We start from the raw sequence: 13,533 nt of genomic DNA, 5'->3' as shown, positions 1-13,533 counted from the left end.
TCAACGATCTTTTAAGAACTCTTTCTCCCTAAAAGGGTTTGTAATGGAACCCTTAGTCTTACAAAGAACCCTTGTCAAAAACTGGTTCAGGGTAGAACGTCAGTGCTTCAGGTAGTACCTGCTAGGAACCCTTTATTTCTCAGTGTGTGTCAGTTGCAGTTTGCACAGCAGAGTACAGATGGCAGCTTCATTACATTTTGGCTAAGAACCCAGAAACCAACCAGCTACTACTGTTGAATATTATCCTGCTACCGGTTTTCTGTGTGTCAGTAAGTTTGTGGTAATTTGATTAAATTCACTGAAGAATGCACACAATGAAAGTTTGATATCAACTGGAATAACAGGTATTATAATTTGAGTTTATATCATATTACTGGCATGTGATCCCTGACAAATGTGCTGTTAATCAAATTACCACAAACTAATTGCCACACAGTGAACAGGAGGGCCCAGGGACAGGTTCCCACTTTGCCTGACTGATGATCAGGCCGTGCCTTAAAGGAATAGTTCACCAAAGATGCATTCTTTGTGTATCAAATACTTTGTGCCTGTAAGCTTGAAAAGTGGCTTTACTGCTTTGGATTAACAGCAGTTGTGGGAAGTAACCATCCAGAGGACAGTTTTTGTTTTGTCACAATCGTACAGTAGATTTTAACCAAGCCAATCAGAGACGTGTGAAGGGGAGACTTGATACTTTTGGGCTCTTTACCCCCTCAATCTGCTCACACAGGTGTTTTCACTTGTGCCTGACTGGAGCTCTTCTCGGAACTGTGTGGGTGTTTACAGACTGTTCGATGGACTTCTCTGTGACTCTCCTCTTATTTTTCTACACTTGTTGGGTGCTACGCTTCACTTGTTTCTATTATTATATCCAACCGACCTGAGTGGAGGTGTAACCAGCCACAATTTGTGGGTGTGCAGCACCTTTACAGGGACAGTTCATGCTAAAATCAGGAATACACATTTTCCCTCTGGCCTTCACTGCTGTTTATCCATCTCTGTTTTTTTGCTGTGAGTTGCAGAGTTTTAGAGATATCAGCTGGAGAGATGTCTGCCTTCTCTTGAATATAACGGAACTAGATGGCACTCACCAAAAAATACATTGGAAAAATTCAAAACCTGTGCCTCTTTCCAAAAACCCTGACCCAATGTTGTGAGCAGTTTCACAGAGGAACTACTTTCTCTCTTCATATATATTTATTTATTTAAGCATACTTTATTCTGTTAACTGTTAATATATTTTTCAATTTAAGGTTTAAATTTGTCTTAGAAATAAAAAGTCAGCTCATACACAGTTCAGTTTAGGCACCAGTACTATAAAAAACCCAAATAATAATGGGCAGTCCATGCGTACGCAGGATGTGGTAACAGGTGACAAGTGAAGTTTTAGGTGCAACAGACCTGAAACCTTCAACCAGAAGTGATCAGTGTTATAGTCATTTTCAACTTGGTATTAAATAAGGACAAAAACTTGCATTAATTAATCAAATCAGCCTGATTTTTGGATCCTAATCAACAAGAATAACAACAAAGACTTGCTGTATAGAATACTGTCTGCATAATCACCCTAAAGAAAAAATTACAAAATAATCCACTTTGCACAGCATTTTATCCGCAAACTTTCCATGCAGCAACTTTTGTTGGCAAAATAACACAGCTCATATCTTCTGTAACGAATAACTGTCTGTTTAAATCTCCTCTTGACCCACCTCTGGAACCTGAGACACTGTATTACCTGTATTACACCACTCCAGGTGTATCCCATCTTCTTAGAGCATGTTTGCTCATAAACAGAATTACAGTGGCTCAGTAAATAAGGGTCAATGAATAATGCAGAAGCAACGGTCAAGGTGAACGCTGGACACCCTTGGCGTCGCCCCTCATTATAGATGGGAGGCACGTCTCAGGGCCCTGATCACGATCGCAGACTGGGAGCTGCGAGTTAATCAACTGCTGCTGCTTTGTTTTCATACTGTATAATTACACACAACACCTGAACGCACACTCAGACGCAGCCAGTGAAGGACACTTATATTACAAACACACACGTGCTGCTTTGAAATGAAGCAGTGATCCAAAAGTGACATCGATTTAAAGAGGCTGATAATAATGTAATGAAGCTCTTGTGTCCCAAAGGAGCTGCAGAGAGACGGAGAGAGAGAGAGGTTGTCCTACAGCTGCAGATACTCTGTGTGCAAACAATTACAGCTTTTTATGTAACAACATCAACAACACCGATGCTGAGTATTACCCCTGAGAATATAAACTGTTTTAAATAATAGTCTCATTCCTGTAATTGCTTTGAAACAGCAATGAATTAAGGTCATAATAACTGACTGGCCACTAAATCAGCTTCAATAAATAGAACAAATGAGTTGAAAATACAAACACAGTGAAATTAACATGCCTTAGATTTAGCTAACTGCAGAAACCGACAATGGCCATGCTTGCTGTTATTTTTTAATGCTGTTATCACAAGTCAATTATTTAGTTATCTTGAGAAAAGAAAGGGCCGATTTCTCGAGATTACAAGATAATTTATCATGAGAAAAAGATCAATAAAGTGCACTCACCTGTGAAGTTGCAGTTGGGCTGGTACTTTCCTTAAAGCTGGAGTAGGAAGTTAATTTATGGAGCCATTTGCCAAAAGTTCCAAAGTAACAAAACTTGTTTTCAGAAGATTATGAAATATTTAAAACACGATCTCATTTAAAAAACATTTTGCAAGGGCAGCTGTTCTGGGCTTCACTACCTGACGTATATAAATGCAGGACATCATTTTAAAGTGTAACTTCACCTTCGGGTCTGAGCCTAACTCCACCCAGTACAGACGGTTGAGAGATGCTAAAAAAGTGCACATGGAGCTGACAGAGGATACACGGTGTGTGACGCGGGAGGTAAGGAGACTCTGACCAGAGTGAGCGACTGACCCGTGCACAGAACAGCAGTAGTGCTGATAGTCAGAGCTAACTAGTTATGAGCAGCTGCTATCAGAGTCTTTGCGTCGAGAGAGAGAGTCTGCTGGAGCTTGAATGTTGACCCTTTGTAAAATTTTCTGGGTTACTTGTGCCGTAGCAAAATGAGCTAACGCTAGGAAGTCAGAGAGACTGAGAAGCCCTGTGTGTGTGTCAGTACTTGGTCGAAGCCCTGCTGTTTTTCATGGGATCATCCATTGAGGAAAAGAATGCAATGCACTGGTGCTTCTACAGCAAACAAAAAAAATACTGACTATATCGGTAAAAACTAGCATAAACCCCTGTGAATGATTTATCTCCATGAGCACATATTTGAAAATGAGCGCAAAATCCCACTAAGGAGCAAAGGCTGGTGAAGGTGAGCCACCCAACTGTAATTAGACAGTGTCAACATTTTAATATAATATATAAATTCCATGATGTAGATCAGTCCCAAACACTTGGCACTATGTCAACATTGGCTTTGCAAACTTCAGGATGATTTAAAAGGGTAGGCGGCATTTTAAGCCATTTTTAACTCATGAAATCTATTTTTATAAATCTAGTATGAAATGACAATATTAACACCAGCATTTTGATGTGTTTGATCACAGTATAGTAATATAGAATAGTCTGTAGCTAAAAAAAAAAAGATTAACTGTGCAGTACCTGTTTAAATATCTGTCGACATATCAAACGCCCAGTGGCTCATTTCAGCTTGAAGTAGTTCTCGCAGATGTCTGGACTCCTCATGCTGTGATGTCTGAGCACCTCATGTCGTCCCTCGGGCTGAACCCAGACACCCTGCAAAGGAAAACTCATTTCACCAGCTAGTCTCCTGTCCACCATCTTATTATTTCGGTCACCGCTCACAGCCTCACCTTCAGGCTCAGCTCCCTCGTCACCTCAACATTTTGGATTAGCCGCTGTGCAGATCCACCTGTTAAACCCCAGCCTGCCCTCGACCTAAAATATACCCTTTTATGTCCTGTGAGCTGCGCCTGGCAGGTCTGAAGTTGGCTCATGTAAGGAGCAATGTCAGGTTTTCCCTTTTTTTTAAAAAAAAATGTCTTAAATATTGGCTTTTGGTTAGGATTTTATTTTCCAATAACAAATTAAACAGCTTGTGGCTTAATCTACTTGTTCACTGTTTTCTTTTTCATCTGCATCTCTTTGTATGAAAGATTCTGCAGAGGCAATGCTAATAATTATTGTTATAGTTATGCAAGCAGTCATTAAAACGGATGCACACAAACAAGGCTGAGAGCGTACTCACAGATTTATTTGTTTTTATAAATATGAGAGCGATTATTTCAGGTGTGGGAGTGAGGTTAGAGAGATGCTTATAAGCGTTTAACCGGTGAGAAGCCTCATTGAAACTGCTCAACATCTCTCTATTGCGGCTTTGGTCAACAGGTTTCACTCCGCCTGACTGTCTCTCTCCCTCTCTCCCTCTCTCTCTCTCTCTCTCTCTCCCTCTCTCTCTCTCCCTCTCTCTCTCTCTCTCTCTCTCTCTCTCTCTCTCTCTCTCTCTCTCCCTCTCCCTCTCCCTCTCTCTCTCTCTCTCTCATGAGGAGTTAATGTGGTAGCTCCCTTCAGTTCTGGTGTTTGCCGTCTTCTCAGCAGGCTGGCAGCTGTTGGGGCTCGGTGTGTCTGGCAGGAAGCATGGCCTGCGTTGTTCTTCTCAGTCTGCACAGCAGGAGACTGGCTGCTCTGCTCTGATGTTTACAGATGCAGACATGAGCCTCCTTAAAATTACATCTCCTCAGTTCAAAGGGTAGCTTCTGTACTTTTCAACCTGGACCCTATTTTCCCATGTTTCTGCGTCTGACGGGGACTAATTGGGAAAATATTTGCAGCAATGTCTGCAGCTGGCAGAAGCAAAACCAAGATGCAACTTAATCTGTTACTGATAACTGTTATTTTAAGTGTTTGACAATATTATGGAAAGAATCATCACAGAGACAGACCTGTTTCATTGTGCTCACCAGACTCCCTTTGCAGACACAGCAACTTTCACTGTTATCTTCATCGTTATCTTCATTCAGACTCGACAGAAACAGAATAAAACTCAACAAATATCACCTTGGCTAGTCTTTCCACCGTTCTGACAATCACCAGTTCTTGTTTGGTCAAACTTAAACCTTAATTCAACATGTTAGAGGCCAAAATATTCGGAGAGAAGTGAGACAGAGGTCGGATATCAGAGAAGCAACAGGGAGAAATGGCGTGTACAGCCAGAGTCTTGTTACATCTGCCCCGGTGACTGAAGGGTTTATTTCAACCGGACAACCAGAGCTGGTGATTGCTGGAACAGTAGAAAGACATTTCTTGGTGAGTTTTATCTTGTTTCTGTCCAGTTTGACTGAAGTTTGCTTTACAATTATAAAATCAATGTTTCTATAAATGGATTCTGATTAGTTTAGTGAGAGAAATACCACAGCTGTTTCTAGTTAAACACAATGTATTTCCATTTAAAATAAATGTCTGTGTCTGTAGTGATCCTTTCCATAATGTTTTCAGACACTTCTACATTGTAACTTAGTTTACATGTGCTGGCTGCAACAGCCGTTACTGGACCAATTTCAAAAATCAGTCACTTAGACACAAAACAATGAGAAAATAAGTTCCTAAGTTACCTTTTCAAACTATTACAAAGAGTTTTTAAGTGATCATGAAACAGTCTCAATTTAACTCTGGTGCCTCTATATAACCTGCATAAGTAAATGAGATGAACTAGCATGAAGATGGGCTATTTCTATATAGTCGTTCTTAATGGCTGCCAACAGTTTGGATTTTCCTTGAAATCGGATGAAACGAGCCTGTGTTTACATTTTTCCAGCCAAAATCCTGGTGAGTCATACTTTAGCCACTTAAAATGGAGCAGCAGGAGATTTTTATTTGAATCATTTTATCTTCGTTATGGTTATTACAGTGAAAACGCCACTGCTTTTGCCCACCGGAGCCTCCAAAATCAACACAATATGAACGTTCCTTGTACTGGCTTTACCATTTGCCTAAATGATGACTTATTTATATAATATATTTATTCTTTCTTTACTTCCATTGTATCCAGTATTAGCCATATCAGATGTATTATGCCAGAATAAATACCCTTAACCATCCCTTTGACAAGTTAAGGGTTGCCACTAGAAGACAGCTCATGTAGAATGAAGGTCATCTCATGTCAAACATGAAAGTGGTCAGTAAATTTCGTAGCTGTCTGCCTGATTGATTTTGATACGTCTGTCTTCTTCATGTCATGTATAGCTGAGAGACCAGAATATTAATCGGCACAAAATTAAGAGCATTACCTTGCAACAGTGTTGTATAATATGATATCATACACAATCATATCAATACAAAATGAGTCACATCTGAGTATCAAGTGTCTGTCTATGTTTGTTTTGTGACACTCTCTGTTTGTTTCTCTCTCCTTATGTTGAAGCTGCTTCTTTCTCACTTCCTCTGTTGTTCAGTCACCACAGTTTTCACAGTTTTGTACAAATGATCTTGAAGTCCTGATGAAAGAGAGCCCGACCACACCAGCTGTATTTCACAACTGTGTTCAGCATCACCCCCATGGAGTCAGACCACTGGCAGCCATTACTCACCAGACCTGACCATGATGCCAGGCTGGAGGACAGAAACAGAAACAGAAAGACTGTCCTTTAACCATCAGTCCTGGGTTCACAACCGGGACAAAGTGTCCATCAGTAAGACACCAACTGTCAGCTTGGTGTGGTGCTGCTGACCACCGTTAGTGTAGAGTGGAGGATGATATTTTATTAAACCTCTTATTTTGACTGAAATGAGGAGGGGAGAAAAGAGAATATATGGAGGATTCGTTCATTTATCTTGTCTGTTGGTTTTGTTGACATTTTAATATTGTGTAAGATGTCTGGCAGGAGGAATCAAGTGTTCGCTAGATGTACAAAGGGTGCAGGATGTGGAATGTGTTTCTGATGTTTTGTGAACTCAGTACTTTTATTCATCCATTATTTAAACGGTGGATATTACAAACCTGCAGTACAAAAACTGACAAAACAACTGAGAATGGTCACAGATTAAAAAGGAATCATAACAGCTGGTAGAAGCTTGTGGTTTGGGTCCACAATCATCTGATTCTCTTTCTGATTCCCCCTTTACCTCCTCACCCTCCGTCCCTTCCTCCCCTGCTTTCTCTCTCCAACCAGGGTGGTGGTGAACGCCAGTGGCGCTCCAGTGCTGTGGCGTGTGAATGAAGAGGGTTTCCTCCGTTCATCCATTTTGAACGGCACTACGATGTGGTTCCTGCAGGCCCCTGATGGACTGGTGGTGCCAGACCACTCGCTGCCCCTGGGACAGAACTACTTCCTTAGTAAGTTCCCTCGAGACGGGTTTGCACCAACAAAGACTTATTTAAAATGAGTTCTAATCAACAACAACAAAACTAGTTTGCAGCTTCAGATTTTGGTTGAGATAAAATGCTGCGACTCTTCAACCAATCAGAAATGCTTAGGGCTGCAAGCCCCACCCCCAAAGTTCCTGTACTTTTGGAAGGTTCTACCCCCCCGAGCAGGGACTTTTAGAGAGGATGAAATAATGTCCCCAGAACATAATTTAGAGCCTCGTCCCTGAGGTGAAGACACAGTTATGTTGACCAGTGCACAAATAAAATGCTACATACTGACTCAGTGCAAATATAGAATGATAAATTATGAATAGAGATGTTTACCTAATTAATCCTGTTTTTATCCAGGATTGCGTTTTTAATCAGAAGATCAAATTTTAAGAGAATATATATCATTTTAATTATACTGAATTATGTTTAATAATTACATTTTTATGATCGTTCATTCGGCAACCACGCAGAGAAGCTAAATAGGAAGCATTTTGAAATACCTCCAAATAGCTCATTTACAACTGAGCAAAAAACATCTGAGGATTAATGAATTTAAATAAATTGTGTTTACAGCGACATGTCATTGGGGAGAATCACATATTTGCATATATGAGTCAGAATATTGTATTTGCATATTTAAAAAAAAAAAGATATTTATGCTGATATTCCATCTGTATTGTAATTCTGAGCCACACACACACACACACACACACACACACACACACACACACACACACAGTGCCAAAGCGTGGTGTGAGCTGCAGTGGGTGCAGGAGGGGGGGTAATTGGAGTCTCACTCTCTGACTGAAGGGCTGGCTGACCTCTGTGTGTGTTCAACATACCTGATGCTGTTTCACTACGCTGCCTGTCTGTTGACCTTGACGTGTCTGCTAACTCTCAGTCTCTCGGCCTCGCTTGAGAGAGGGAGAGACGGGGAGAGACGGGGGGGATGACATTGGGGAGTTAAATCAGAGGGGAGGAAGGATAATGGAGGGTGGGAGAGAGTCAGATAAGGAGGGAGAAAGACGGGAAAGAAGAGACTGCAAGAGAGGAAGGGATTAGAGGAAAGGATGGAGGATCCAGAAGGAGGGAGGAGTGAAGGTCAAACTGCAAGATGAAGATGCACCAGTGAGGAGGAGGAGGAGGAGGAGGAGGGAGGAGCAGTGACATCGCATTTCCCTCCTCGCACGTCACTGTGTCTGAATGTTGGCACTGTGCACTCACAATTTGAAGGAACGGTGACTCTGCAGGTCCAACGCCCGATGTCATTGGGCTGACGATATTTGGTCAGTTGTGACCGAGCAGCACGAGTTGTTTTAGCGGCCCTCTGATTGGCCGAGGAGCTCGCGTCGTAGGTGTCTCATCATAGGTGCACCCACAGCTCGTTGGCTCGGATGGGGCTCTAAAAAAATGGCAGTTAATATTCACTATGAGGCTATTTTTATCCAAGTGCCCATGTAGCTGTCAGCTGTGATTGAAGATATAATAAGAGATGTTCTGAACTTGTAGACCCAGAGAGACAAGATGGAGAGCCACTCGCTCTATTTTGGTCACAATGAAGATGTGCCTGCATCAGTGACTTTCTTCACACTTTTAGCTACATGGGAGGTAATTGGGGATCTTGGCAGCGAGGTGTACCTTCAGACAAGTAATGATTTAAAATCTGTCCTAAACACAGTCTACAGTGATGCCAGCAGCTTTGCAGCAGGCTGCACTTATGCTGATATTAGCTAAACACTAGCTTAATACCAACATGATGACAGTAACAATATTCATCATGGTCACCATCTTAGTTTAGCATATTAACATGCTAACGTTTTGATAATTAGTGAACACAAAGCACACCTGAGGGTGATGGGAATGTAATTAGCCGGTATTTAGTCACAAACCAAACTAATGGACAGGTTAAAAACTGATCATGACACCAGATCAGTGATCTTCAATGTTTTTCAGGTCATAGACTCCTTAGCTGATAGAGAGATGAAGCAGGGGCCCCTACTATATATAAGGCTCTAAATATTTTCGTCTCTTTTCTCGTCTGTGCTTACCCAGAGACGCTAAATCAGCTGCAGTTCTAGCATGGCTAATGTTAGGTGTGTTAGTCTCACCGTTTTGCACACTGACCCGGTATGTCAGTCTGTTGCTCCTGAAGTTAAAACAATCTGTTGTTGCTTGCAAGAGTGAATACACTTGGGATGAAATAAACACAACTAATTGACCTATATTTTCAATAGACAGCTTACTAACCATTAAGGATCAGCTAGCTCACATGATTGCACAAGAATTCTTGTCTTTGAGGGTTTTCTTTTGTCTTCTTTTTATTAAACAAATATGCCGATTTATCTTTGCCAACAACATGTTTGATTCATGTTAATTTGTGTTTTGACACTTTTTAATTTTGGAAAAAAAGAAAACTTCAAATTCAGAAAATGATCAAACAATAATTTGGCGGCCCCCCTGCAGTAGCTCGGAGGATCCCATAGGCATCGCAAACCCCATGTTGAAGACTCATGCACTGAATAGAAAGCCAGGGAACATGGGAGAATTTAGCCTTCAGGGCTTTCTGCCAGAAAGCCTTTCTGACACATGGCCTTTGTAACCCAAAGTACTGAAGGTTAACTTCTCCCATGTGCCTCAGGGGATCTCCAGTTATGACAATTCATCGTAAGAGGGACATAAATGACCCAAATCTCCTGCTAGTTCTTTCAATAATTGACATGAACTGAAATGTGAACGTAATGGTGGTACAAGAAGAAAAGTCAGAAGTTTCACCATCTCATCCTCTGGGGCATGAAGGTTGGTACAAAATCTCATGGCAATCCATCCAGTGGTTGTTGAGATATTTCTGGACCCAAGTCTGACCAAGAGAATGACATTGCAATCTCTAGAACAGTGTTTCTCAACCCTGGTCCTCAGAGTTCACTGTCCTGCATGTTTTAGATGTTTCCCTGCTCAAACACACCTGATTCAAATGATCAGCTCATCATCAAGCCTCTACAGAAGCCTGATAACAAGCTGATGATTTGAATCAGGTGTGTTGGAGCAGGGAAACATCTAAAACATGCAGGACAGGGGTCCCTGAGGACCAGGGTTGAGAAACACTGCTCTAGAACAATAGCATCTAACATTAAAGGTTCAGCAGGTTTTTATTTATTTATTTATTTTTAAATAACTTTTTGTCTTAATTTGCCCAAACTGTCACATCCTGACAGTGGTACATGAGACAGATAATTTGTGAAAAAATCAGGTTCCTCTGGCTCCTCCTTGTGTTTCTAATGGCATTTGCAAGAATCCACCACACCTGAATGAAAACAGCCAATCAGAGCCAGGAGAAGTCTCTAATGCGTGTTGCACCAAACCAGCTTCTAACCTAAAACCTTTAAGTCACATCTTCTCTTCAAAGACATTAGAATCATGTATTTAATTATAAATGCTCATGCGGTTTATATAATTGAGACACAATGAATGAAAACTCTACATGAATAGTTTATAAGACCTTCAACTCTGCTTGTTGTAGGTGTGCTGCGTGTGGGCGCCCCCACAGCCCCAGAGGTCACCCTGCGTCTCAACCTGACAGTGAAGGCGAGCAGCTGCGTGGAGCCTGGCAGCAGCTTCAGTGACCCTCAGTGCTCTGGGAAAGGCAAATGCATCACACAGCCCTCTGAGGTGAGAAATAACAGACTTAAAATTGTCAAAGCTCAGAGTGTTTCTTCTTATCGAGACAACATCTGAGCTTCGCTGTGAATGAAAAAAAATCCTGCAGTATTATTTATTCCAGAAAAGAAAATCTTAACCTCATAGAGATTTAGTAGTGCAGCAACCCACCTAAACAGAAACTGAAACTTCCAGATATTTGCACAGATTATTGTATACAGCATCTTTGTATGAGAATAAGTAGTTGGAACAGTGAGGGGTGAAAACGTGGTAAACTGAATACAGCAAAATATCATAAAACTAAAACTATAAAGTACACCAAAAAATAATAAATACATTGCATTACGTTTGTTGCTGAGTCAACCAGGAGTTGATGGCTCCCTTAAAATGCTGAAGTTTGCAACAGATTTCAAGTGATCAGGTAGTGAGTTCAAGGACTTTGCTCCTTTGACATAAAAAATCTGTCTGAGCAAAAGATGTTTTACAGAATGGGACTTTACAGTTGCCTCTTGAAACTGCTCTGGTAGATCTGCTCTGTAGTTTCTTTTTGTTTGTGACTTAAGTTTTTATTATGTTTTTGTCTTAACAATACAAGAACAAACCACCTCCAGCCATAAAAAAAAAAAAAACAGAAACAAAAGAGCAGTGGGCACAATGACCCAACAGAAACACAACAAATACGACAAAACAAAACAGGGAGCCCAAGGCAGTGTTGGTGTGACTAAAGTAGGAACGTCAGCATAAAGGTTTGCTCTGTAGTTTCGTAATGTATTAATGAGGAGCAAGTCCGTTTTAGCACAAGCTTTACATAATAAAGATCAATGACGTTTGCAAAACTTATTGTAAAGACACCCTATAGATATGATTACAGACTGAGCCATAAGACAGGTGTGAGAACATCCTTGAATTCAGCAGACTGATTCTCAGTGTTTAATGTCAATCAGGAGGCATCAAGCCAGGTTTTTGGTTAGTTTTTCTGAAACAGCATCCCAGGATTTTCCAGATATACGGACTACTGTTTCATCAGGGTGCATCTGAAGACCCACACCAGGACATATGTCTGGAAAGTTATGTACAAACTGAAAAGGAGAGGACCGAAGACATTTCCTTGGGGGACACCTGTTTCAGTTTTGTGAAAAGCAAACTTGATGCTATAAATCCCTTTGAATATGAATCATACCGTGACAGTGAGCATTCATACATATTACAAATGACTTTTTATATATTCTAAACCAACATTATCGCTGCAGATGCCTGTTCCTCAGTGTCACTTTGCAGAGAACAGTTCAGAACAGAAAACAAAGGAACAAAATCCTGAATGATATAGAACAACACTATTCAATGCCACAGATTATAATGCAATGTCATATAAAGCTTTTTTAATCATTCTAATTGTGAGGATTTGCAGTTTGATTCATTATCTGTTGTCTGTTGTTGTCAGATAGTCAAAAATACAAGCTGATGGTTTAGATGAGATGTTGCAGAGACCTTGTCATTTTTTTTCCTCTTTAAACTCACTTTCCCATTATCATGCCAGCTCGCTGTATCAGAACATTAAATGGTGTCACTGCTGCTTGTTATCGCTTTATGTTACTGAATTATTTTACAATCTGCAGGCTCGTTATTAATGTTTCCCTTCCTCCGATCTCCCATTGTGTCGCCTTCGAGCCTCGCTGATTTGACGTCTGAAATGTGTGTTTTTACAGAGCACTTTCTTCTGCGAGTGTGAGGACGGCTACACCGGAATATTCTGCGAGGAGTTCGACGCCTGCCACCACAGGCCTTGTCGCAACAATGGCACCTGCACCGACGTGAGACAGGGGGGTGAAGGACGCAACTTCTCGTGCACCTGCCCTCCAGGTGTGTGTGTGTGTCCATGTGTGCGCTCTCTACATGGCTTCAGGATGCATTTCATACTATTTCACATGTGTATAATGTTTCATGGTGACCCGCTGGAGTCTCAGCCCGACCGAGTGGTCTGATGAGAGTCGTGCAGATGTAAAAACTTAAATCCTCTCACTTTGTTGTAGAAAATCTTTGAATAAGAACACAGGAGCACAGAGTGTACTGAACCTTTGATCCTGTCAGATTTATTTTAGGAGAGGGACTTGAAGCGAGGGCCTCTGGTTGGAAGGTAAATGTCAGAGGTGATCCACTGATTGGCTGTCACATCCCATTAGGGAACTGTGCTAACAAGCCCTCTGTGTGTGCAGTTAATGAGAAGCAGCATTGTCAAATTAAGTTTGGTTGGGTGCCTCAAATCAGTGGACATTGATGACTTATTTTTATTATACTGTATTTGTTATTTCTGTATTTCTTTATTAGGATCCACGTTAACTATCACTATGGTTGCTGCTACTCTTCCCGGGGTTCACAAAAATATATATTATAGACAAATAAAGTTCAAGTTTGTTTATTTGTCATTTCCACATACAGCACAGAGTATACAAGAATGAAATGTTGCTTCTCACGCCCAAAAGTGCTAACAAAAGAATATACAACAATGCAACATGGACACGGCAAAAAGTATAATTCCAAATT

General features: G+C 41.0%; 1 protein-coding gene across 1 annotated transcript in view; it reads left to right on the top strand.

Moving 5' to 3' along the window:
- The window catches only part of dner (delta/notch-like EGF repeat containing), an 89,478-nt gene that overhangs the window by 50,529 nt on the left and 25,416 nt on the right, over positions 1–13,533 (top strand). Inside the window, exons 4-6 of the mRNA XM_084718057.1 lie at positions 7,151–7,314; positions 10,856–11,004; positions 12,699–12,852. Of these exons, the coding sequence (XP_084574183.1) occupies positions 7,151–7,314; positions 10,856–11,004; positions 12,699–12,852 (467 nt within the window). The remainder of the gene's footprint in view (positions 1–7,150; positions 7,315–10,855; positions 11,005–12,698; positions 12,853–13,533) is intronic.

The sequence above is a fragment of the Lutjanus erythropterus genome, chromosome 4, assembly GCF_056507025.1.
Source record: "Lutjanus erythropterus isolate fLutEry1 chromosome 4, fLutEry1.hap2, whole genome shotgun sequence".
Taxonomy (NCBI): domain Eukaryota; kingdom Metazoa; phylum Chordata; class Actinopteri; order Lutjaniformes; family Lutjanidae; genus Lutjanus; species Lutjanus erythropterus.
Note: the sequence above shows the minus strand (reverse complement) of the source record. Positions and strands in the feature narration are given on the sequence as shown.